Raw genomic sequence first — 24,115 nt, 5'->3', positions numbered from 1 at the left:
CTCTCTCTCTCTCTCTCTATCGCTTCAGAAACTGCATTAATTCAGCATAGGTTCAGCGCTAATGAAACTCTCCTGAGTTCTGCATGACTGTAAATCATTAGAGGCTCCATCTGATTTCCTTCTGAAATTACTGAATGTGAAAAGCCTTGGAAAGTCCATGGATGTGATATTTAAATGGCATGGAACATTTCAGTTGGTTCATATGTTATGGGTCTATGTACTAATTATTTTACACACAAACAACAGAATATACAGTTCTGCTCATGGATATCTAGCTTAGGCTAGTTTATATTGTTACATGAGGTTTCTGTTTTACCTGTGTTAGTTTTTGTTTCCTTTGTTCCTGGTCATTAGTTGTCATGGTTTCTAGAATGTTCTCATTTGTTGTCATAGCGACACTTTGTTTCATTGATTTGATCCACCTGCTCCTTGTTTAGCTCTTGTTACTGTGTGTTTATAGTCCTCAGTTTGAGTCATTCTTTGTCTGTTCTCGTCGCTGTATAGTTTGGTTGTGTTTAATCCCTTGAGGAGCACATACAGTTTTTTTTAGATCTTGCGCATTTCGTCCATTACCCAAACAACATCATCTACACGTGTTTTAGGGACATTTCAAGAATATGTGAACTGGGTGCTATTTTGATTTGGATCCCTCTACACCATCGGTGAAGGCGAGGAGGATCTAAATCCCCCAGCATCTGCAGTCCACCCAGCGCACTCCTCTGAGCCCACCATGAGCCTGAGTCCACCGCAGACACAGACCCCGAGCCTGAAGCCATGTCCATCCTGAAGTCAATACCCGCTGTTAAGTCTGACCAGGTGTGTGAGTCGGTTCGAATGTCTATCCCAGTGGGATTGTTAGTGGAGCTGGATGATGAAAAGTGATCTCTTACCCATCCTCCAGCCTCGGAAATCTGTATTCCCCTGCCTGGATTAATGGATTCTCCGATTTCCTCCTGTTCCTAGAAGCCCTTCCTCTTTCGCTGGCTCCAATTCTCTTTGTCTCCGCCAGTCCCGTCCAGCTTCCAAGTCCCTTTTTTGTTGCCGCCAGGCCCGCACAGTTTCGAGTTCTCCTCATCTCCACTGGTCCCTCCTGGCATCGTCGCTAGTTTCGCCTGGCTCCAAGTCTTCTTTGCCGCCCAACCCCAAATATCCTTTATCACCGTTGGACCGCCCAGCCTCCCACTCCCTCCTCCTCTATCGACTTCATCCAGTTCCTCGGCCATATCTTTGCCCCAGCGGCTCGGATCCACCTTGGGCTTCTCGGTCGTCAGCTCTCCCTTGCTGTGAGGATTTGCTTGTTCCGCCTCGGGCCTCCGAACCCATTACTCCACCTTGGCCAATTGACCAGTGGGCTCCTCCTTGGTTCCTCGCTCCCTCGGCTCCACCTGGGACCATCGTCCTTCCGTTCATCACTCTGCCTCTGTCCACCCCTCCGGTTCAGTAGTTCTGCTCCTTCTCTCTGGCTCCTCATCAGTCCTCCCTCCCACCGGCTCCGCCTCAGTCATCTGACACCCTGACTCCACCTCGGCTGTTCATCACCGCAGATCTGCCTCCTTGTCCTCTGATGTCGCTGGGTCTTTCTAGCTAAGCTAGCTAGGTCTTTCTGTCCGCTAGGTCATTGGACTCTGCCTCTCCCGGCTTCACCTCTGCTAGGTCGGCTCATGACTTCCCCCTGGCTCCTCCCTCCTTCGGTTCTGTCGTGGGTCATCCTCCTCCTGGCCTCGATCAGGGTCATCCTATGGTCTCTTCCTCCGCCTACTCCCCCATGGACCAGTATTTTTGTTTAGCCCCCCTTCCCACCACCAGGGTTTTGGCATCCCTCGCTCCACTTCGGTGATGTATTTGCATACGGTGCCTACTGTGGGTGTAAATGATTTACCTGTGTTAGTTCTTGTTTCCTTTGTTCCTGTTCAAACTTGTCATGGTTTCTAGAATGTTCTAAATTGTTGTCATAGCGACTCATTGTTTCATTGATTTGATCCACCTGCTCCTTGTTTAGCTCTTGTGTTACTGTGTGTTTATAGCCCTCAATTTGAGTCGTTCTTTGTCCGTTCTCGTCGCTGTATAGTTTTGTTGTTTCTCCTGCATACTCCTGGTTTTCTGTCCTCTAGTGTGTTTATAATATTGCTTAAGTTGTTAATAAATATGACTGCTGCGATTAGATCCGGTGTCAGTTCTGCCTTTGCTGCAGCCTGATTGTGAGAGTTATTAGGTGGCTCAAATATATTTCTTAAAGTATCTGTTTGATGTTAGTAAACTTGCAAACTTGGGCAAATCATCCTCAAAAGCATTTGTTGTATTGACCTGCTACCTCATTAACAGACTGTTTCCATACAGACTAATACAAAAACTCCAGGAAGTTGCATAAAATCATCCATTTAGATTGGCTATCAGCAGATCATATTTCCAGTTTAGTGTGTTATAGATCAGAGAGTTAGTGAATACTGTGAGTGGAGGACGGAAAATGAATCATCATTTTTTTTTTTTACTTTTTGATCCAAAAAGACATTAGTGGACCTACGATGATTAAATAATGCACCATGTGACCGCTTTAAAATTCTCCAATACACCCACCCACTGATTACTGTAAACTTCGAGCGCAATAATAGAGAAAACAGCACAACCCAAACCCTCCCTCTACTAAACAGATCCTGTTTACACTGCCGTCATCTTTTTGCTTTAACCATCGTGAAAGATTCTCACGAGAGTGTCTCGGGGCATCTCGGCTTTCAGAAAGAAGAATGAATCACGTTTCACCATTATTTTCTGCTTCATAATACAAAGCTGGACATTTTCACATGTGACAGTTCTGTGCCATACAGGGAGGCTCATTTAAAATACATGTATTCTGTTAAATAGTGTATTATCGTCTGCTCGAGATCACACATGCTGAAACAAGCTCATCAATTAAACATGTGAATGCAGAGTGACTGAGCCAGTGAGTAGTGATGCCACGCTGTGCCCGCAGCACACACACTGAACATGCCACTATCTGAGAGCTTCAAACTGATGATAAGTGTGTTTTATAGGATATTCAGATGCCCTCTAACGTGTCAGTTTAATGCTCAGTCGACCGCCTAGGAAGCATGTATATATATACGAGTAAGTGTATATATATCACCACGGCTGCATTTATTTGATCAAAAATACAGTAAAATCAGCAATATTGTGAAATATTATTACAATTTAAAATAGCTGTTTTCTATGGAAGCTTGTTTCCGCCACTGAATAAAATGAAAAAAAAGTTTTAAAAAATGCGAGATATAAAGTCGCAATTCTGAGAAATAAAGTCGCAATTGCGAGAAAAAAAAGACAGAATTGAGACTTTATCTCATAATTCTGACTTTTTTTCTCACAATTGCGAGTTTACATCTGGCAATTCTGACATCTTTTCTCAGAACTGTGAGATATAAACTCGCAATTGCGAGTTATCAGGCCAATTCTAAGGAAAAAAAAGACTAACTTTTTTCCCCTCAGAATAGTTAATATCTCACATTTCTGACTTTATATCATGCATTTCTGACTTTATATCTCGCATTTCTGACTTTATATCTCGCATTTCTGACTTTATATCTCGCATTTCTGACTTTATATCTCGCAATTCTGACTTTATAACACGCAATTGCGACTTTATATCACGCAATTCTGACTTTATATCTCGCAATTCTGACTTTATATCACGCAATTCTGACTTTATATCTCGCAATTCTGACTTTATAACACGCAATTGTGACTTTATATCACGCAATTCTGACTTTATATCTCGCAATTCTGACTTTATATCTCGCAATTCTGACTTATATCTCGCAATTGCGACTTTATATCTCGCAATTCTGACTTTATTTTGTGAGAATTGTGAGATAAAAAGTCTCAATTACCTTTTTTATTTTTCAGTCTGTGGCGGAAACAAGCTTCCATAGTTTTCTATGTGAATATATAGTAAAATGTCATTTATTCCTGTGATTAAAGCTGATTTTTTTTAGCATCATCTTCACTCCAGTCTTCAGTGTCACATGATCCTTCAGAAATCACTCTAATATGCTGATTTAATGATCAAGAAACATTTCTGATTATTGTCAATGTTGAAAACAGTTGCTGCTTGATATTTTTGTGCAAATTGTGATGCATTTTTTTCAGAATTGTTTGATTAACTTAAAGTTCAAAAGAGCAGCATTTATTTGATTAATATTTCTGATTAATAGATAATAAATGTAAATCTCACAAACGTTGGCAAATCTATCATCCTGAAAAGTAAGAGTCCTAATACAAATACTAATAAAAGTCATTTATTTCGGTGCCACTTGTTTACATTGACCCGTGGAACTTCGATATTTATTTATAATATCTAGAATGCGGATATCGTCGTCTTTATTTTTGCTTTAATTTGTATATGTACATGAATATGTATTGTTATGAATTCTTTGATGTCAATGGAGGGATGTTTTTTGCTGCGAGGAGTTATTTGATTTGGCTCATTCTTTTCATTCCTGAGTTCAAGTGAGGACAAAAACCGTGTTCACTAGAACTCAGAGTAACCATGATAACAGCATCGACACATCGTGTGTGTAACAGAGTCCTGAACGGGATCTGACGAAACTCACAGGAATAGTCTGTCCTATTTTTATGTGCTCAAACATTTAAACAGCTGAATTGTTAATGCACGACATAATTACAGTATCTATTGCCTAAATCGTGCCAGAAATATCTTTTCAACGTGCATAAAACTACAGAAAATATTAGTTGCTCATGCAAAACTTGACTGCATAATGCTCTTGCATAATGTTTTTTAATACATTTTTTTAGCAGTTTTCTGGTCCAGCAGGTGAAAATGGTGCGTCTGATCAGTTAGTAAAGTAACAGCACAACAACACACTTGATATAAGGAATCACTTAAAACGCTGCAGGACCAACTTTGATACTTAGTATGAGCAATAATAGTGATGCAAACTTTGATTAACCCTATAAAGCCTTCTGTATTATATTTGATGCACATTTGAGGCCTTTAAATGATCCGCATGATCAAAACATGCTGAAAACCTGTTGCACTGCATGCCTTCGTCTGATTAATAGTTTAGACATTATTAGCAAGTAAAAGACATTTAAACGTAATTGTACAAACGTCCTCCTTCAGCTCGTGCTTCACGTGTCTTTCTGCTGTTAAATCTGCACTGATTTTTATCAAGTAAACATAAAAGTAATTTTTTATTGTTAGTAAGATGTGCCCTTAAGCAACTTAGATTTGATTCTCCATTCATCACTTTTTAGAAAAACCAGATGCGAGACTCAAATATGATCATCAGGCTTCTGTCAATCATCATTGTATTGCATTGTATTATATATTTTAAAACTACAGAGCTTTGATCATAAAACTAAGTAAATATCATCTTACTAAGACCTATTATTGACGACTAATATTTATATGCATTTTATGTTAGTCTCCATACTGTTATAAAGATCTCACTGCTTTATTTTTTGACCATATCAATATCAGAATCTGCATAACTACATAAAATTGGCTTTTTTCCTCCTCAAATATATATTCTATTTTTTTTTAAAGGCTCAATAAACTGTAATAGATGTTCTGTTATTTGATATGCCAGGCTTTGCAGGGTTAAACCCCCTCAGTGTTGGACAGATGGAGATGGACGTGTCCCATATGAAGCCCCTCATGTCCTCTCAGCATCACTTATTCCTGTTCATCATGAGCAAACGAAATCAATCTTACCACGACAAGATCATATATCTATCTATATCAGATGTTATTTTGGCTTTAGAGCCTACCTAACCATTCATGATCTGATCTAATAGCCAGAAGTAAAACTACCTCATGAATAGCAGTAATAACCGTCACCCAGCAGGTCAAACTGGTTCAGTACGTGGTCATATGTCACATATGCCTCCTGGCAAACTGCCACACATTATCCTCACACGTTAAACAGGTGAAACCACATGTGAATGTAAGGAACAGGCATGACACAGCCAAATATTTACCATAGTACTACTGAATGATTACCATGTTCACATAGGCTACTATTTGCATTGTATACGTTGTACACAATCCACTGTATTTCTATAGTATACTTTTTATTAGTCATTGGCTAAAGCAAGTTCTAACTAGAACTATATATGTTTACTAAAAGTACTGTGGCAATGTACAACATACTGAATGACTTCCATGTACCATGGTATTTACACGAACTTCAAAAAAACTTACGATGGTATTATCAAGATATGTGTGCAAACACATGGTTTTGACATTAAGAGTTGTGTACAATGTTTGTTGATGTTATTGTTACAAAGTTTTACTCTTTAAAATCCTGTATATTGAGTGAAAAGGAGGTTAACTTTGGTGTTTCGCTCTTCAATAAGTTAGTTTCTTACCGTGCGTGTTTCCCGTGCGGCGCGCGGTGTTGTTTCTGATGGCGCGCGCCCACCGTTCCGCCTCGCGCAGGTTCACGTCTTCCTCCTCCTCCTCCTCATCGTTATTATCCTCCGTATTGAGCACGAGCCGAAAGCGACGCTCGTCTCTCTGGCGAACCGGACTTGAAGACATCCACCGGCGCCGGTACGGGTAGAAATACGCGCACAGATACGCGCCCTGGTCCTCGCGCTCGCCCCGGTGCGCGCGGCTCCCCAGGCAGTCGCGCAGGTCCAGGTGCTCGGATGAGGATGATGTTGATGGTGGTGGTGGTGAAGGGGGGTTGATCCTCTGGACCGTGAGGCAGCTGTCCGACAGACTCAGCGCGTACGTGAACCGCCCGGTGTCCGTGTCCGTAAACACCCCGTGCATGAGCGCATCCGCGGCGGGCCCGTTCTGATACTGACGTGACGCGTCCGGTTCATCCATCCCGCGACGGGACGGTGCTGCAGTGAGTGCGCGTGCAGTGCCGCGGGACGCTGTTTAAACACGTGCGCGTGTGTGTGTGCGCGCGCGAGAGAGAGTTCACATATCTCTCCCTAGTGACAGAAAAGCGGCATGACATTAAAATATCAGAGGCAAAGGGCGTGACCGTGTGACAATCTGAAGAACACACCCCGTCACCAAAAAGTGCTGAGATTATGACGGTGATCTCGAAAGATTAGGCTACCGTGGTGGCCATAAAAAAACGTATAGCCTATTACCGTGGTAACATATTCAAAAAATCACAATAGTTTGTAAGGTTATTACTGCGGTTAGGCACCGGAGTAAACAATACAAAATAATATATGAAGTAATTTAATACAAATAATATAATGTGATATAATTTGAAATAAATGTTAACTGAAATGAAATTAAATACGTAATTATTTATTTTTATTTCGTTTATTTGAACTAAAAGTAGCCTAATAAAAAAACTAAAACTAATAAAAACGATAACAAACGAAACAAAACTACAAAAATTAGGCTACATTTTAATTATTTAAACTAACAACAACAACAAAACGTGATTTTTTTAATTAATTGATCTAAAAATCAAGGTAGCCTATATTGATAAAATTTAAGCCTAACAGTACAGCAATGATAGCCTACTAAAATAGCACATATTTTAAAACGGCACATAGCCTATCCAAAGAGATATTTTAAAAAAAAAATGTTACATGCATAAACCACATTATTACCACAGTGGTTCAAAGCAAAATATATATATAAAATTCCAGAAACTTCCCATTAAACTTTATAGACTGCAGGTCAATGTAAAAAAAAAGGACATTGCATTGCTCTGGCCTTTGAACTGTAGAGTTACGACATAGAAAGAGAGAAGAATAACTTTATGAACCTGATGATGGTATTTATGTAAAATACTTTGTCCTCCTGAGAACAGTTAAACCTTCAGTTTAAATCTCGTCCTGGTCACTGAATGTCATGAGTGTTTTATGGTGATGTTCACCTGTTACCCCACAGATATCACTGAACGAGGCGTTTGAAACCCAAACCACTGCTGGAGAAAACAATCATTAGTGTAATTGGACATCAGACTAAAACCTCTAAATAATAGAAGACAGTTTCCCCTGGTTGTCTCCGCATGTTTTGTGCGAAACTGTATGATCCCTTCCTTATGCTTCAGTCTGGGATATTTGTCAGCATATTGCATTCATCATCATCACCGTAAAAACAATATTGTTTGGAAAGAAATCTGTGCATCAAAACAAGATGTAACCTTTAGTGTTAATTCAATAAAATTGACCTAAATTAGATTTTGAGTTAATTAGATTTTTACAAATGAGGTAGGCTATCTGATTTATATATATATATATTATATATATATACACTCACCGGCCACTTTATTAGGTACACCTGTCCAACTGCTCGTTAACACTTAATTTCTAAGCAGCCAATCACATGGCGGCAACTCAGTGCATTTAGGCATGTAGACATGGTCAAGACAATCTCCTGCAGTTCAAACCGAGCATCAGTATGGGGAAGAAAGTTGATTTGAGTGACTTTGAACGTGGCATGATTGTTGGTGCCAGAAGGGCTGGTCTGAGTATTTCAGAAACTGCTAATACTGGGATTTTCACGCACAACCATCTCTAGGGTTTACAGAGAATGGTCCGAAAAAGAAAAAACATCCAGTGAGCGGCAGTTCTGTGGGCGGAAATGCCTTGTTGATGCCAGAGGTCAGAGGAGAATGGCCAGACTGGTTCGAGCTGATAGAAGGGCAACAGTGACTGAAATAACCACTCGTTACAACCGAAGTATGCAGCAAAGCATTTGTGAAGCCACAACACGCACAACCTTGAGGCGGATGGGCTACAACAGCAGAAGACTCCACCGGGTACCACTCATCTCCACTACAAATAGGAAAAAGAGGCTACAATTCGCAAGAGCTCACCAAAATTGAACAGTTGAAGACTGGAAAAATGTTGCCTGGTCTGATGAGTCTCGATTTCTGTTGAGACATTCAGATGTTAGAGTCAGAATTTGGCGTTAACAGAATGAGAACATGGAACCATCATGCCTTGTTACCACTGTGCAGGCTGGTGGTGGTGGTGTAATGGTGTGGGGGATGTTTTCCTGGCACACTTTAGGCCCCTTAGTGCCAATTGGGCATCGTTTAAATGCCACGGCCTACCTGAGCATTGTTTCTGACCATGTCCATCCCTTTATGGCCACCATGTACCCATCCTCTGATGGCTACTTCCACCATGTCACAAAGCTCTAATCATTTCAAATTGGTTTCTTGAACATGACAATGAGTTCACTGTACTAAAATGGCCTCCACAGTCACCAGATCTCAACCCAATAGAGCATCTTTGGGATGTGGTGGAACGGGAGATTCGCATCATGGATGTGCAGCCGACAAATCTGCGGCAACTGTGTGATGCCATCATGTCAATATGGACCAAACTCCCTGAGGAATGCTTCCAGCACCTTGTTGAATCTATGCCACGAAGAATTGAGGCAGTTCTGAAGGCAAAAGGGGGTCCAACCCATTACTAGCATGGGGTACCTAATAAAGTGGCCGGTGAGTGTATATATATATATATATATATATATATATAGAAAAAGAATGAATAGGCGTATGAATGGGATATATTTGGGTCTTTTTCTAAACTTTCCCCTAATGGGATTCTTTGGGGCTTTTTTTCCCTTACTCAGGACATATTGAGGATACAAAATCAGTTGAGTTTGCTTTTCTGTTGCAATTTGTTCAACCTTTTTTCATAAAATGACTGGACTATTTGCAGCACTCAGTTATCAGAAAGTTCAAAATATCAAAATCGGAGTAAGTGTAATACACTTCTCAAAGACAGTCTCAAAAACACGGTTTGAAATCGCTGGTATTTCTGACGTCACACACTACCTTGTAACCAATCAGATCAGCGTGTGATCGTCAACCAGTGGATCTCTGAGCTGAATGAGTGAGTGGAGGCGGGGCTCATTTGCATATTCATAGAACCACGTATACTACGTGAGGCAAGGGTGTCGAGTTAAATTCAAGCTATTTTAAGGCATGAAGATTTTTTTCAAGGAAAAAACGTTTAAATGTGTCATTTTGGTGGGGATTTTTTAAGGGATTCAATTATTGACTACAATAAATAATCACTGGCTTTTATCAGTTTGTGTGCAGCTATGATTGTTAAAATCAAATGTCAATTAATTGCATTGATTGACCTTTATAGGCTTCTTAGGGCACTTGGAAGGGGAAAAATTAATACGCTGTGGGATCGTTCCACAGAGTTTTCACTCACGTTTTGTTATTCTAGAGCCCTACAACTTTTAACCTTCCAAAACTCAAGGCGAAGTCTTCTGGATGGTTGATGGGGAGTCGATTCCTCGACTCTCAATAGCCGTGTCGGAATCGACTCCAGGACAGGAATCGACTACCAGTAGGCCTATAGATTCTGTATTTTTTTGTGTTATTTTTTGTATTAAAATGTTCCAGTTTATGGTTCTTGGTTCAACCTTGGCCTCATCGGATGTAAGCTGTAACAGAGACAATTTATATAGAGACATGCCACTTCCTCAATCCTCAATACAACTATATAGGGAAAACCCGTAATGCCAAAGATGGCGGTTGTATGCACATGCCCCGCCCCTCCCGCTGGAAAGCCAATCGTCTGCTTTTAACAGTCAAGCCGGGAAACATTTAAGCCTATCGTCTGGTTCCACTGACGCATGCGCACAGTTCAGGTTTGCGACATTAATCCAGATACATTTGAAAATGTCGTTTTCGTTTAAAAACGCTCTCCGTCCACACTCGTGTTTTCCGACGTTTCAGTGTGGATGAGAAACTTTTAAATTCACCTTACTGCGCATGCGTGAAACCTCACAAAAGCTCACCGAGATGATACAGATGGAAAAATAAATAATAAACTTGTCGGTCAATTCTTCTAACAGGATAATTTTATTTAGCAAAATATCTCACCATCACTGATGCGTCCAGGTCACACTCAGTCACCATATGTTTGGTCTAAAACGCAACCGCTCTCATGTTGTGCCACAGGACAGCAAATGTGAGTACATTTTCTGTCATCTTTGCAGGACTGTGTGCAAAGTAACATTTTAGCAATAGTGTAAAAGTTAATAGCACATAACAGTCACAATACCGGTAAACATGAATATCTATTGGTACAACATGGATCACATGACTAAACTTGCACTCCAATGGTTCGAGTCTTACCTCTCAGGTAGGTCCTTTAGGGTGTCGTGGAGAGGTGTGGCATCTAAGACCCAACATCTAGCTACTGGGGTGCCTCAGGGCTCAGTGCTTGGACCACTCCTCTTCTCCATCTACATGACATCACTAGGATCTGTGATTCAGAAACATGGCTTTTCCTATCATTGCTACGCTGATGACACGCAACTCTACCTCTCATTCCAGCCTGACGATCCGACGGTAGCTGCTCGTATCTCAGCCTGCCTGACAGACATCTCTGGCTGGATGAAGGACCACCACCTTCAACTAAACCTTGCGAAGACAGAGCTACTTGTGGTCCCGGCCAACCCAACACTTCATCACAACTTCTCCATTCAGCTAGGCTCGTCATCCATAACTCCATCAAGGTCAGCTAAGAACCTTGGGGTTGTAATTGATGATCAGTTGAAATTCACAGACCACATTGCTAGAACCGCCCGGTCCTGCAGATTTGCCTTGCACAACATTAGGAGGATCAGGCCCTTCCTTACAGAGCATGCCACACAACTCCTTGTCCAAGCACTTGTTTTATCCAGACTGGACTATTGTAATGCTCTCCTGGCTGGTCTTCCAGCTTGCTCTGTCAAACCTCTAAAATTGATCCAGAATCCTGCAGCCAGAGTAGTCTTCAATGAGCCGAAGAGAGCACACGTCACTCCTCTCCTCACACAATTGCACTGGTTGCCAGTTGCCGCTCGCATTAAATTCAAGGCACTGACGTTTGCCTACAGAACAACCACTGGCACTGCTCCCTCTTACCTAAACTCATTACTTCAGACTTATGTGCCATCCAGAAACCTGCGCTCTGCTAGCGAACGTCGTCTTGTGGTACCATCTCAAAGAGGCACAAAATCTCTCTCTCGGACCTTTACCATGGCTGTTCCCTGTTGGTGGAATGATCTGCCTAACTCAACCAAAACTTCTGAGTCAGTAGCCACTTTCAAGAAACTGCTGAAGACATATCTTTTTTGGCAGCACTTGATTCAGTAGAATTAACACTTTCTCTTCTCTTCTATAAAAAAAAAAAAAAGAATCTCCACTAAAATTAAACTGAGAGGGGTTATAGCACTTACGTATTGTTGTCCTACTGTTAGTTTAACTGCTTCTATTGTTCTCATTTGTAAGTCGCTTTGGATAAAAGCGTCTGCTAAATGAATAAATGTAAATGTAATGTAACTTACGTCATCGGTTTCAGATACCTCCGGCTTCACAGTCCACTACAACGCGAAAACGGCGTTTTCAAATTTATCCGCTTTAGAGAGCCTATTCCAAAAGCTACGTTTTCGTTGACTTAAAACGGCGTCTCAGTGTGGACGGAAGAGCAAAACGGAGAGAAAAATATACGTTTTCAAACGAAAACACCGGCATTCTGGATAGAGACGTTTATGAAGTTGGTGTCGTGAACCCTTGCACATGCGTAGTAAAAGTATAACCTGTGGGGGAAAAGGCGTTTTAAACCTTATTTTGGGGCAAAGTCATCAAACCTTTTCAGCTATTTTTATCATATGTTACCAGTGAACGTGCAGTTCTGACTCTCTGCCCATTCATTTAGAAAGGAGGAGCCTGGTCTTGTTGGTCCGAAATAGCTGCCCGGAGGCGTTGCCAAGATGGCGGTCCGAGTGGCATGACTTGCCTAAAAGGACTTTGGTTGTAACCATAGGTTGTAACCATAGACTGTAAGGTTGTAACCAATCGGTGAGAGTTTTCCAGGAGGAGAGAAGCTGAAAACGGAGAAATGAAGTCGGACACTTTCTGCTTCCCGTAGTGACGCTTCTGCTGTGTTTGCATACTTTACCGATTTACCACAGCTGAAGTGAAATATATGTAATAATTCGTTTCAGACACTGAATACTTTAGTAGCCTAGCCTTAATACAGCGTCTGTTTCCACAAGAATAAAGTTCAGCATAAGTCTTCAATGAAGTAGCCGTCCATGTTTTTTATTAGTTGTATTTTGATAAACATGACACAACCTCGCGATTACACGAAAAAAGCGTAAAACTTACGCCGCCTTCACACTGGCAGTTGAAATCATCTCCGATTCGGCTCCGAAACGACCGGAAGTCATTCATTTCCTATGGAGATTCGCAGACCGCATGCGAATGGGTCCGAAACGGGTCCGACCGAGTGCGGTGCGAAGAAAATCGTGTCCGTTGGTCATCCGGATGCGTTCAAAAAATTGAACTCTTGCGAAAAGCTACGGACGGTTCCTATCCGACAATTCCAGCGGAAGTTAGCGTTGCTATGATACTGATAAACAAACCTGAATTCTTATCGTTATAAAATCATTATTTAATTTAATAAAAGTTAAGTTGTCATGTAATTTTTTTATTTTCATGATTTGCTAACGTTATTAGGGCAGTTAATACAATTAAATTGTAGGCAGACATCGAACTAAATATGATATAGTGGTATAAATTATACCACTATATCACATTTTTTAGCCGACCTGACATGTCAACGTCCTGAGCAACTTTCCTCACGCAGCAGCCTTCCTATTAATATCTCTATAACCCTCATCAGAGAGATCATACAGAATTGACAGAATCAAACCTTCTAATCTCTCCGCCATTTTTGTTCTACCCGCTTCCGACGCTTTTCACTGTGTACGACGTCCGTTGGGGGCGTATTGCGTATTACTGTTATAAAAAAAATAAAAATAAAAATTTGTCGATCAGAATGTCCCATCCATTACTGGAGTGGGAAAGAAGTTTTAATTGTATTTTATTCCTGACCCTTTTGATTAAAAGTAAATGGAGTAGAGGAGTCGAGTCCGCCAACTCATTAGGAGTCGGGAATAGGAGTCGACTCCAAAAACCCCGGACTCGAACACCCCTGGGTAACGCCCATTGGTTACGCCCCGTGTCACGTGGGCCGTGACGTTCCCGCTGTATAAAGGCGCTCGCTCCCTCTTCCTCGTTCTCTTTCTCCGTGCCCCTCGTGGATAGTGAGCTCTTCTCGGACCCAAAGAAGAGTTTTTCGCGATTTAAACGAGTTCATTATGAACCACACGCGAAGAAAACGCGAGCACAGCGCTTCCAGACCACCTTGAGTTATGTAAGTCTGATTACAGGGATTTTATTAATCGCACTAGGTTTACTCGTGCACGTGCAGTAATGGCGGTCAGTGTTAAACTGCACGGTTTGTCTTTCTGCAGGCCGGGTCTAATGTGACTACATCATGATTGTCTGGTGGCTGTTTTACTGTGATTATGGCACGGGGTTCCCTGAATTGGTGGGTGTTGCAATTTATATACATTTTTAATATTGCGTTTAAAAAAAAAATTGTGTGTATATATATATATATATATATATATATATGTATATATGTGTATGTGTAAAGTTGACCGTGTTCTGTGATGAGACAGGAAGTGCCGTCTGATGCGATAACTGACGATGGCAAACCAGAATGATTCTGAGACAAAATGTGCAGATATTGTGTCCATCACTGTTGAACCGCTGAATCTGATCACATGATCTCTCTCTCTCTCTCTTCAGGCGAGCGTCTGGATCTGACTCAGTGCTGAGCAGGTAAACACCTCTTCTCAATCCTCACTCTGTTCACACACACATGTTCGGCTGGATCTTCCCGAGATGAAACTCTGCATTGAAAGCAGGGTCGTGGCTTGTGGTATTTTGGGGCCCACCCACCCTCTGTCCCCCCATGTGCCCGAGTCCCGGCCCGGCTGGAGATGCCCTCTGAACTCCCCTAAACTGATGGCCAAATATTCTGAGGAAACCAGAGCCAGTGTGAATCTGCAGCGGTGATCCCGTGTGAAACTCGTCTCACTCCTGTTTCTCTTCACAGAACACAGAAACACTTCTCTTGAGCAGAAACACCATGAGCTCCTGATTCTCCTGATTCACAGCGGTACGTATCAATCACAGTATAGATCTCTAATCATTACTGGTTTGAAACTCTGGGAAATGTTTTTAATTTGTCAAATGAGTTTTAGTCTCTTCTTGGACTGATTAATCAAACTATCCTTTAAATAGTTTAAACGGTGAGGCTGTAATTAAAGTATCAAAAGCAAATAATCATGGTTTCATTGAATGCTTTTAAAGTATGTAATGTGACATGCATAATATGAATATTATCAACTTATGGACCATGTGTATAACAAATGCCTGCAGAGGGCGCCAGTGGACTGGTGTTTGCTCCACAGATCAAGTCCCAGTTTAATATTGGCTAAATAACACTTAATTCAAATGTCCACTTAATCTTTAATATTCGGCCACTTTGATAGAAATGTTGCAGCTGCTGTAACTTCTTGAACTGAGGTGCTTGTTCTTGTTCATGGCGATTTCAAAAGTTGAAACCCTCGCTCGTTTGCATATTTAGAAACGTATTGATGTATCTTCCTGTGTAGGTTTATTAATTTGCGTTACAAATGTAATGAAATGGCGCACATTGCGTTCCCAGATGACCATTATAAGCAACCCAAGCTCTCCGAGATGGAGTTTGAGACGCTCCACGCGTGTAAATAAACAGTGATTCCTGAAGCACGACAGACTCTGTTCTCAAACACACATTAATGTAAACCCAAACTCCCATGCAGAGGCTGAGTTCATGTGGAGCGGCATTTACTGTGAACTGTGCCGCTGAAACCCGTAACCTGCACACGCGCATGTAAATTATTCACTCTGAAACCAGCAGCGCATAGACTAACTCAATCGAACCGCAGCCTTTGTGAATTCACAATAGCACTGAAATATATTAGCGCATTTAAAATCTGAGTGTTAGTGAAGCTTTAAACGGTCTAATGCGGTTCGTGGGTTCTCGTGCTTTGAATGCACCGCTTCCGGTGTGTTCCAGATAATCGACACGGTAAATTGCAATTTAGGACTTTTAAAATCGAGGATTTGTGACTGCTGTAAACAAGCACTGTAATTAATGAAATATTTAGTATTATACAGACACTTAATACTTGTTGTTGCATTTAATTAACTATACTTTCAGTTAAACATTAGCAGTTGGTTTGTGAAAGGTGTTATGCTGGTTTGGACTGTTTGTTTAACAGCGTTCTGGCCAGCAGGGTCGAGGCGTTTGAGTGCTTCGTATCAATTGAACCATTTGCTTTGGTTTCCTAAAGCATTGTTTCCCCGATCACTAGTTTCCTTGAGTTACTTCATGTTCAAAAGTATTTATGCGTCGTGTTTATATGTAAAGTTGACCGTGTTCTGTGATGAGACAGGAAGTGCCGTCTGATGCGATAACTGACGATGGCAAACCAGTTCTTTCTGAGACACAATGTGCAGGTATGAAGTCATCACTGTTGAACTGCTGAATCTGATCACATGATCTCTCTCTCTCTCTCTCTCTCTCTCTCTCTCTCTCTCTCTCTCTCTCATCTCTCTCTCTCTCTCTCTCTCTCTCTCTCTCTCTCTCTCTCTCTCTCTCTCTCCTCTCTCTCTCTCTCTCTCTCTCTCTCTCTCTCTCTCTCTCACTCTCATCTCTCTCTCTCTCTCTCTCTCTCTCTCTCATCTCTCTCTCTCTCTCTCTCTCTCTCCTCTCTCTCTCTCTCTCTCTCTCTCTCTCTCTCTCTCTCTCTCTCTCATCTCTCTCTCTCTCTCTCTCTCTCTCTCTCTCTCTCTCTCCAGGCGAGCGTCTGGATCTGACTCAGTGCTGAGCAGGTAAACACCTCTTCTCAATCCTCTCAGTTCACACACACATGTTCGGCTGGATCTTCCCGAGATGAAAACTCTGCATTGAAAGCTGGGTCGTGCTTGTGGTATTTTTGGGGCCCACCCACCCTCTGTCCCCCCATGTGCCCGAGTCCCGGCCCGGCTGGAGATGCCCTCTGAACTCCCCTAAACTGATGGCCAAATATTCTGAGGAAACCAGAGCCAGTGTGAATCTGCAGCGGTGATCCCGTGTGAAACTCGTCTCACTCCTGTTTCTCTTCACAGAACACAGAAACACTTCTCTTGAGCAGAAACACCATGAGCTCCTGCTTCTCCTGATTCACAGCGGTACGTATCAATCACAGTGCGTTTATAGTAAAGAGATTTAAGACGTGTAGTTTAATGCTTTTTCTTGGGTCAGAATAGTTCTGATGGTTTCTGGGGTTATAAAGGAACAAATCTGACCCAAGATCAGTGTTTAGACATTCAAGCCTGTGATGAAACAAGTTATCCCTGTCTGAAAAAACATGTTGAGTTATGGTAACCTGAGGCTTAATACATGATATAGAATATAAAAATAATTATTTTTTAAATGGTTAATTAAACTAAGTTTTCTCCCACTTTCTGCAGAAATGAAGTGGCTGTGAGTGTTGGAGAGTGACATCAGACCATGAGAATAACTGAAATCTGCTTTATTTGATGAGAATAAACATTGTAGAAAGATATGAATGCCTCCTGTCATGTGTTGGATGATGTTTTCTTCAGGGTGTCCACAGGGTTTCCGCGCGGTAGTAAAAGGTAGTAAAAAGAATCTACCAAAATTAAGGCCCTTGAAAGGTAGTAAAAGGTAATAAATGCAATTTGACTTGGTAGTAAATTTTTCATCACCACCTCAATATGAGTTTCCATAAAAAAATAAGGCTGTCTATGACGTAAATGTGTCTTATTAGTGGAATATTAAACGCAATATAGTAACATTAGCTGTGGTGCGCGAGCAGTGGATTGAGCGCGCAGCGGCACAGACGCGCGAGCTGGTCGAGCTCGAGCACATCCCTTCAAACAGACATCAGTGGAAAGTTTGTAGTTCAGTCGGATGTCAATGGCAAAGAAGATTATAACGAGTCATCTAGCTTATTATTTACGTTAACTGACGAGAGAGAGCGCGCGCGCACACTTCTGTTGAATGCTCCTGATCGTTCACTCAGCACGTGTTATTTGAATGAAAACTAAATCGTATATGTTAGTAAAGTAAAACATGACCTGTTACCTGATTTATGTATAACAAATGGTTCCCTACATTATTACTGGACGTGTGCAGGTCAAGAAGTTCCATGAACGCAAACATCCAAAGCGCGCTCCGCAAACCATCGCCTCAGCGCTCGAATACTGAAAATTGTCTTTCACGTCACAAAATTATGTAAAAACGCCCGTCTTGGCGAGTATCCTAGTAAACAAAGTTGGTTATCTCATGTGAACGTAGCCATGTTCAAATGTGCGTTCGGTCTTAAAGGGGCAGCACTTTAATATACCTGCTACTGTGTTTTAATGTTAATCAAACAAAGGACAAATAAATTACTCACTGCTCTTGATTAAATGGTCTACCCTTTTCAACTTTACAAAAATATCCATCTATATTTAATTTATACAATAATGAATATGCAATTTTTTTACATTTGATTACTGTATTCAAATGTATGTACCAATCTACCCGAAAAACTCTAAAAACACTGTTTATTTCATTTGTAGCTTTTCTTTGTTCTATTGTATTTATTTGTCCTATTTGTAATTCGATTATTTTTTCTTATTTTGTTACTGACTGCTTACTTTTATTGGGCTGGTAGTTTTTGTTGTAGTATCAAAATTGGATTAAATAACTGGTATTTCACTGGTGTCTAAACATTTGTACCACTGACCCAATCTCAGCGCTGAGCCCTGCTGGAGCAGCTCTAAATATGTGCTGTGCTATTAAATGCAAGATAAAATATGATAGAGTAATAGAATGAACAGTGACAGAAACAGAAGCATGCTTTTTAGAAGGATTAATTAAGCATGAAAATATCTAAAGGAAATATATATTTGATGAACAAATTAAGCCAACTAATATGATTTATATTCTTTTGGTTTATCTACTAATACATTTAAAAATTACAAATGCAGTGAAAATTCAGGGATCGGTTACGGTATCGATATCGGCGAGTACCACAAATGAAAGTATTGGTATCGGTCTCGTTCTCGTTCTGCAAAAAGTGGTATCGGTGCATCCCTAATTGAAAATATTTAATGGGTGAGGGTGAGGGGGGAGCAGCTCCCTATTTTGTTGTTTTGCGATGCTAGCAGCACTACACAGATCACGGCAAATCATGCCAACTTAAGGTTAGCTGTCGTCGCACCATCTCAGCAGCAAACCAGTGCAATATTTGAAGCACATTTAGAGATGTGATGAAATAAATTGCTGTTTTGGATAGTAATTTCACTGCTTAAGTCTGCGTGTGTGAGAATGTGTGTTTGTGGGTAAGTGTGTGTGATGTGACACACTTTATTATAATTTTTTTTTAATGTTTATTGTTGTTAAGTGTCATTTGTTTTTAAGAAGTGCCAAGGTTTTTCTTCACCTTATTAGGGCTAAGGGCTAACGTTATGGTTAGGATAACTCGAGGGCTAGGGTTAAGATAAGGACAACTGAAACTCAACTCGACACTAATATTGTCATTGTCAATTATGGTTGTTTTTTTTGTAATGATCACAATTAAACATTAGTGTACCTAATATGTATGATGTGTGTGACAGTGTCACACTTATACCTTATAGTAAGTAGTAAGTGGTGCTTTGCATACCCCTCCCACACCCCCCAAAAAAGGGCTGCTGCTTGATGTCGTGTTGGTAGTAAAAAATATTCTGGAGGTAGTAAAAAAGGTAGTAAAAGGTAGTAAATTCATCTCTATGATTCCTGCATAAACCCGAAGTATTGCTCCTCCTGCAGGAAGTCTCTGTCCTGTTAGAGGAATGAGTAGAAATAGGGTGATAATGTCAACTTGACTCCCAAGTTGAAATAAAATATTGTCCTGGTTTTAGTGATTTTTGCAGCTTTCTGCAATTACTCTGTAAAGATGCGTTTGAGATTATTAGGGTCCGAGCACCGATGGTGAGAGGACTCTATTGTTTGTTCTGTTTATCATCCTCCCAAATGAATCGCTTTTTTGAGGGCCTAAACATGCTCAGACTCATGAAACTTTGCACACGCTTCAAGTGGTGAAAATTTACATGTGATATGGGTTTCAGATGTAGGTGGCAAAATGGCTCTAGCGCCACCCAGTATTGCCCTGGTTTTACGTTTCATGTACAGTTAAGAAATTCGGTGCATGCAATGACCCAATAACTACAAAAGTCTCTTGGAGCATAGCTCTAAACACAACAGGAAGTCAGCCATTTTGAACTCCCTCTCTGATTTTGTGCAGTTTTTGAAATTTCCAGATGTACTTTAACCAACTCTTAGAGATTTAAGCAGATCCACATATTTTGTCAGTCTAATCTAAAGGCCTTTGTTCAATAAACTAAACATGGTTGATAGGAGTCCTGTCCTGAACGTATCTACATGCCAATATTCAGTTACTGTCATAGCGCCACCTCCTGCCAACAGGAAGTGACATGTTTTACACTGTCTGTAATTTACTCCCAGAAACATTTAAATATGCCATGAAGTACCAAACCTATTAGAAACATGTTCAATCATGCAACACTTACCTAAGTGCTAATGTATGCGATTAACACCACCAAACAGGAAGTTGTTGTAACTCAGGGATACGATGTCCGATTTGCCCCAAACTTCACATGTTTGATAGAAGTCCGGCCCTGAACACCTCTACCGGTACATGACAATATTCAGTTTTAGCAATAGTGCCACCAGCTGGTAGCAGGAAGTGTGGCAAATACAAAATACTTTTACATACTCCTGTATTTACTATATTTACCCAAATGCAGATTGCCCATCGTGCTCTGTCTTCCTAAAGCCACTGGGTGGCGGTGGCACGGGTGCGAGGGCCCTTTCATCGCTGCTTGCAGCTTTCATTTTTAATGTATAATTTTTGATTTCGATGTCAGTCGACGCAGCTTGATAGGGAACTTTTTATTATAGCATATTATTCACATGTAATGTGAGTTCTGTTTGATTTATTTATCATCACCTGTGTTCCACATGTTGTCACAGCTGGCCCATGCAAGTTGGGATCTGAAAGAGAAGATGAGAAAAGCGCCCAGGCCAGAATGATGATGTAATACATGCAGCTGTACACCTGAATGAGCTGTCCTGTGTAGCCGATGCCTGACATAAAGTGAAATCATATGTTGTTAAAAGTTGTACGGTCTCTTTAGGAAGCAGTTTTGCTGCTTTATGACTCTCACCCTCAGCCAGAGGACAGAGACGACGCCAACATGTAATGCCTCCCTCCTGTGTGAACTGTCCCATTGCTGTGTCTAGCAGGAACAGAGGAAGCCCACAAGCAGCCACAAACACCAGGTAGGGTATCAGGAACGCACCTGACAACACACCAGTTCAATACAACATTATTTAAAATACCACTGACATAATGCTAAGACAGTGTGCTGTTAAATACATTGAAAATAATTTGATGAAATACACTATTGCTGCCTCACACCTCCTCCGTATTGTAGCAGAGGTAAGGAAACCTCCACACGTTCCCCAGTCCGACCACATGTCCTGCCACAGCTAAAATAAACTCTGCTTTACTCCCCCAGTGGCCCCTCTCTTCTATTTGTCCTTCGAGTGTCCTAATACCATCGCACCGTTTTCACCAGTTCATAATTTTAAAAACAATGGTGGGAGAGTCGGGCAGGATTCATGTACAATATGTGTTTTAAAGAAATTCACTTCAAAAATATTTAAATATGTAAAACCTACAGCGTCTAGCATGCATTGGTTCAGTCAGCTGCGGTTGCTGAGTTATAACAGTTTCAAGGTTTTTTTTTAAGGAGTTGAAAAGCAGTTGAAAAATAAATAACAAAATTAGTTTTTCAAGGATGAAGGGAAATCACAATGTGTATTTAGTCCTCTAACTTTGACCTAGGAAGTGCACAAGTAACTTTTTATATTTTATTAAGTACTAGTTTTGTAACATTCTAAACACAAATTAAATTCACTCATTACACATAAAAATAAACTCATTTGTTACTTTACTTTAATTTAATATTATTACATAACATTAGTAAATAAATAATGATATATGTGTGTGTGTGTGTCTCAGATGAAGGGGCAAAGGCCACAATTATTATTATAAAAGCAAAACCATGTAAAGTCAAATCATTTTGATCATTTAAAAAAGGTCATATTAACTAATGTATAAAAGAAAATATTTCAATACATTTCTGGTCAGATTATATAATGATGCCTTTGTTTCTAGTTTGGTAATTCCATCTATCTGTACTTTGGGCAAATGCAGACATCATGATAATAAGGAGCATCCTGAGAAACAAGCTTTCGTATAAAACAGCTCGCATCTGTTCTAGTTCAGCTCAACGGTCCTACGCTGATTTGTATATGGAAGTCACAAGAAAATGCAGTATGTCCCGAGCATTATTATTATCATTATTTCTGTTATGCAGTATGCATACATAAACGTTGATTTATGTAAACCTACATATGGCATACATATGCATCAGTTATGCTCATATTTGGTATTTCCTGAAGGAATCTTGAGTTAAACAGTGTTATACATTTAGTTAATTTAACAGAAATTGACTGTAAATTTGCTATTAAGTACTTAATTAAAGATTGGTCAAGGTTGTGAAATACAAATAAAAATTAAAACTATAAATTTACAAACATTTGTATTTGAATTGATGTACTCAATGAATTTTTATGAATAATTTCATTGTTATTTTACACAGAACAACTATATATTAAAATAAAATTATTTTTTCTTTTTACGAGATTTTTTTTTTCTACAGCAGTTTGACTGTAAAAATACAGAAAATGTTTACAGTAAATATCCGTTTTCAAAAAACAACATTTTTCCGTAAAATAATTTATGTTTTTTTACTGTAATTTGACGGTAAGTGGTTGGCAACTTTGCTGCCAGACTTTTTACCGTTATTTTACGATTTTTTTTTTTACAGTGTATGCAGCGATGCATTACAGTTCATGCAATTTAAAGTTAACTTACACAAATAAATCAAATATATATAGCAATATACCATTTCTATTAAGTCAATACTTTTGACCCACATGGACTGCACAGATGTATGGCTGTGTGTGAATCAAACAAACATCATGACTTAACTTGATAAGTGAATAAAATAAGGACTACAGTGTGTGTAACTGCAGTCTTTTCTACTGTAATATCTGAAGCTGCAGTTCTACAGTCTCACCACTCGAGGACAGTGTGCACATTCACATCCGAAACAACACTATTTACTCTTGCTATTCTTACATGAGAATAATGATACTTTCACAAACATTGGATATTACAGTATTAAAGCATGGTAACACTTTAGTTTAGGGTCCAATTCTCACTATTAGCTATAGTTGTTTATTAGCATGCATGCAATTCAAATGATGTACTGTTTTATTATGCATATATTTTTGTTTATGGTAATATACTGATGTCATTGTGCTTCATTCACATTAAGAGACTAATTCTCACATGAATTGTAGCTTGAACTTTGTCCTTCTGAAAGACAGCTTTGAAACGTCACTGACTCCGCCCACACATACACAGATCTCTTCCTGCTCTCAAAATGGCAACAGGGAATTTAACACATAAGCATAATGAAGACTATAGCCTATAGGTATGATACATACTTTCTTATACATACTCTGCATGTAATAAGACATTTACGTATGAAATGCACTAAAACATGAGCTTATTTTAACCATGAATGCAAGTAACTCTGTGAGCATGCAGGGACATCAGAGAGTTTCACTTTCATTTCTGTCACAGAACCGTATCAGAAACAAATCTGTGTATAAAAGATTGTGTTAAGTGTTGAGATGCATGAATATTTGCTGATGTGTAATTAAGTTTAATCTTTTCTATGTAATTCCAAGAGTGGCGTATTTCTATCCTATATGAGAGTGTTTCAGTAGTGTGTGTTTGTTCAGTGGGAATCAAACCTGTGACACACAGAAGCTTTTCAGGAAGAGCTTTATGTTCTAGTTGAGATTCCCAGTTCAACCTAGTTAAATAGAAAACTGAACAGCAACAACATGCACAAAACTGCAGAACTGTGATGGAGCTTTACATTGTCCGGACTAATGAACATAGACTGTGTTATTGTTTGAAAATCCCTAAAATCTCTCAAAGGACGACGAAGAGACAGACATCACATGTCAGGAGTCAGAGAAGATGATCAGCTGTACA

General features: G+C 40.1%; 1 protein-coding gene, 1 long non-coding RNA gene, 3 other non-coding genes and 1 pseudogene across 5 annotated transcripts in view; 4 read left to right on the top strand and 2 right to left on the bottom strand.

The window, feature by feature from the left end:
* LOC130078002 (sphingosine kinase 1) overlaps positions 1-6,974 on the bottom strand; it is a 23,091-nt gene extending 16,117 nt beyond the window's left edge. Inside the window, exon 1 of the mRNA XM_056243451.1 lies at positions 6,382-6,974. Within this exon, the coding sequence (XP_056099426.1) occupies positions 6,382-6,847 (466 nt within the window). The 5' untranslated portion in view covers positions 6,848-6,974. The remainder of the gene's footprint in view (positions 1-6,381) is intronic.
* A 5,494-nt stretch (positions 6,975-12,468) lies between these two features.
* LOC130077989 (sodium- and chloride-dependent GABA transporter 3-like) lies at positions 12,469-23,027 on the bottom strand (annotated as a pseudogene).
* Positions 14,104-14,920, top strand: LOC130078005 (uncharacterized). Its single transcript, XR_008805865.1, has 3 exons — positions 14,104-14,175; positions 14,276-14,352; positions 14,616-14,920. It is a non-coding gene; the product is annotated as an uncharacterized LOC130078005 (long non-coding RNA).
* LOC130078024 (small nucleolar RNA SNORD49) lies at positions 14,470-14,538 on the top strand. Its single transcript, XR_008805869.1, has one exon. It is a non-coding gene; the product is annotated as a small nucleolar RNA SNORD49 (small nucleolar RNA).
* LOC130078023 (small nucleolar RNA SNORD49) lies at positions 16,297-16,364 on the top strand. Its single transcript, XR_008805868.1, has one exon. It is a non-coding gene; the product is annotated as a small nucleolar RNA SNORD49 (small nucleolar RNA).
* LOC130078022 (small nucleolar RNA R38) lies at positions 17,229-17,298 on the top strand. Its single transcript, XR_008805867.1, has one exon. It is a non-coding gene; the product is annotated as a small nucleolar RNA R38 (small nucleolar RNA).
* Positions 23,028-24,115: the final 1,088 nt, after the last annotated feature.

Source organism: Rhinichthys klamathensis, unplaced genomic scaffold, assembly GCF_029890125.1.
Source record: "Rhinichthys klamathensis goyatoka isolate OS25496 unplaced genomic scaffold, OSU_Roscu_1.1 h1tg000799l_1, whole genome shotgun sequence".
Lineage (NCBI taxonomy): Eukaryota > Metazoa > Chordata > Actinopteri > Cypriniformes > Leuciscidae > Rhinichthys > Rhinichthys klamathensis.
The sequence above is the reverse complement of the archived record's forward strand: the minus strand, read 5'-3'. Positions and strand labels throughout refer to the sequence as shown.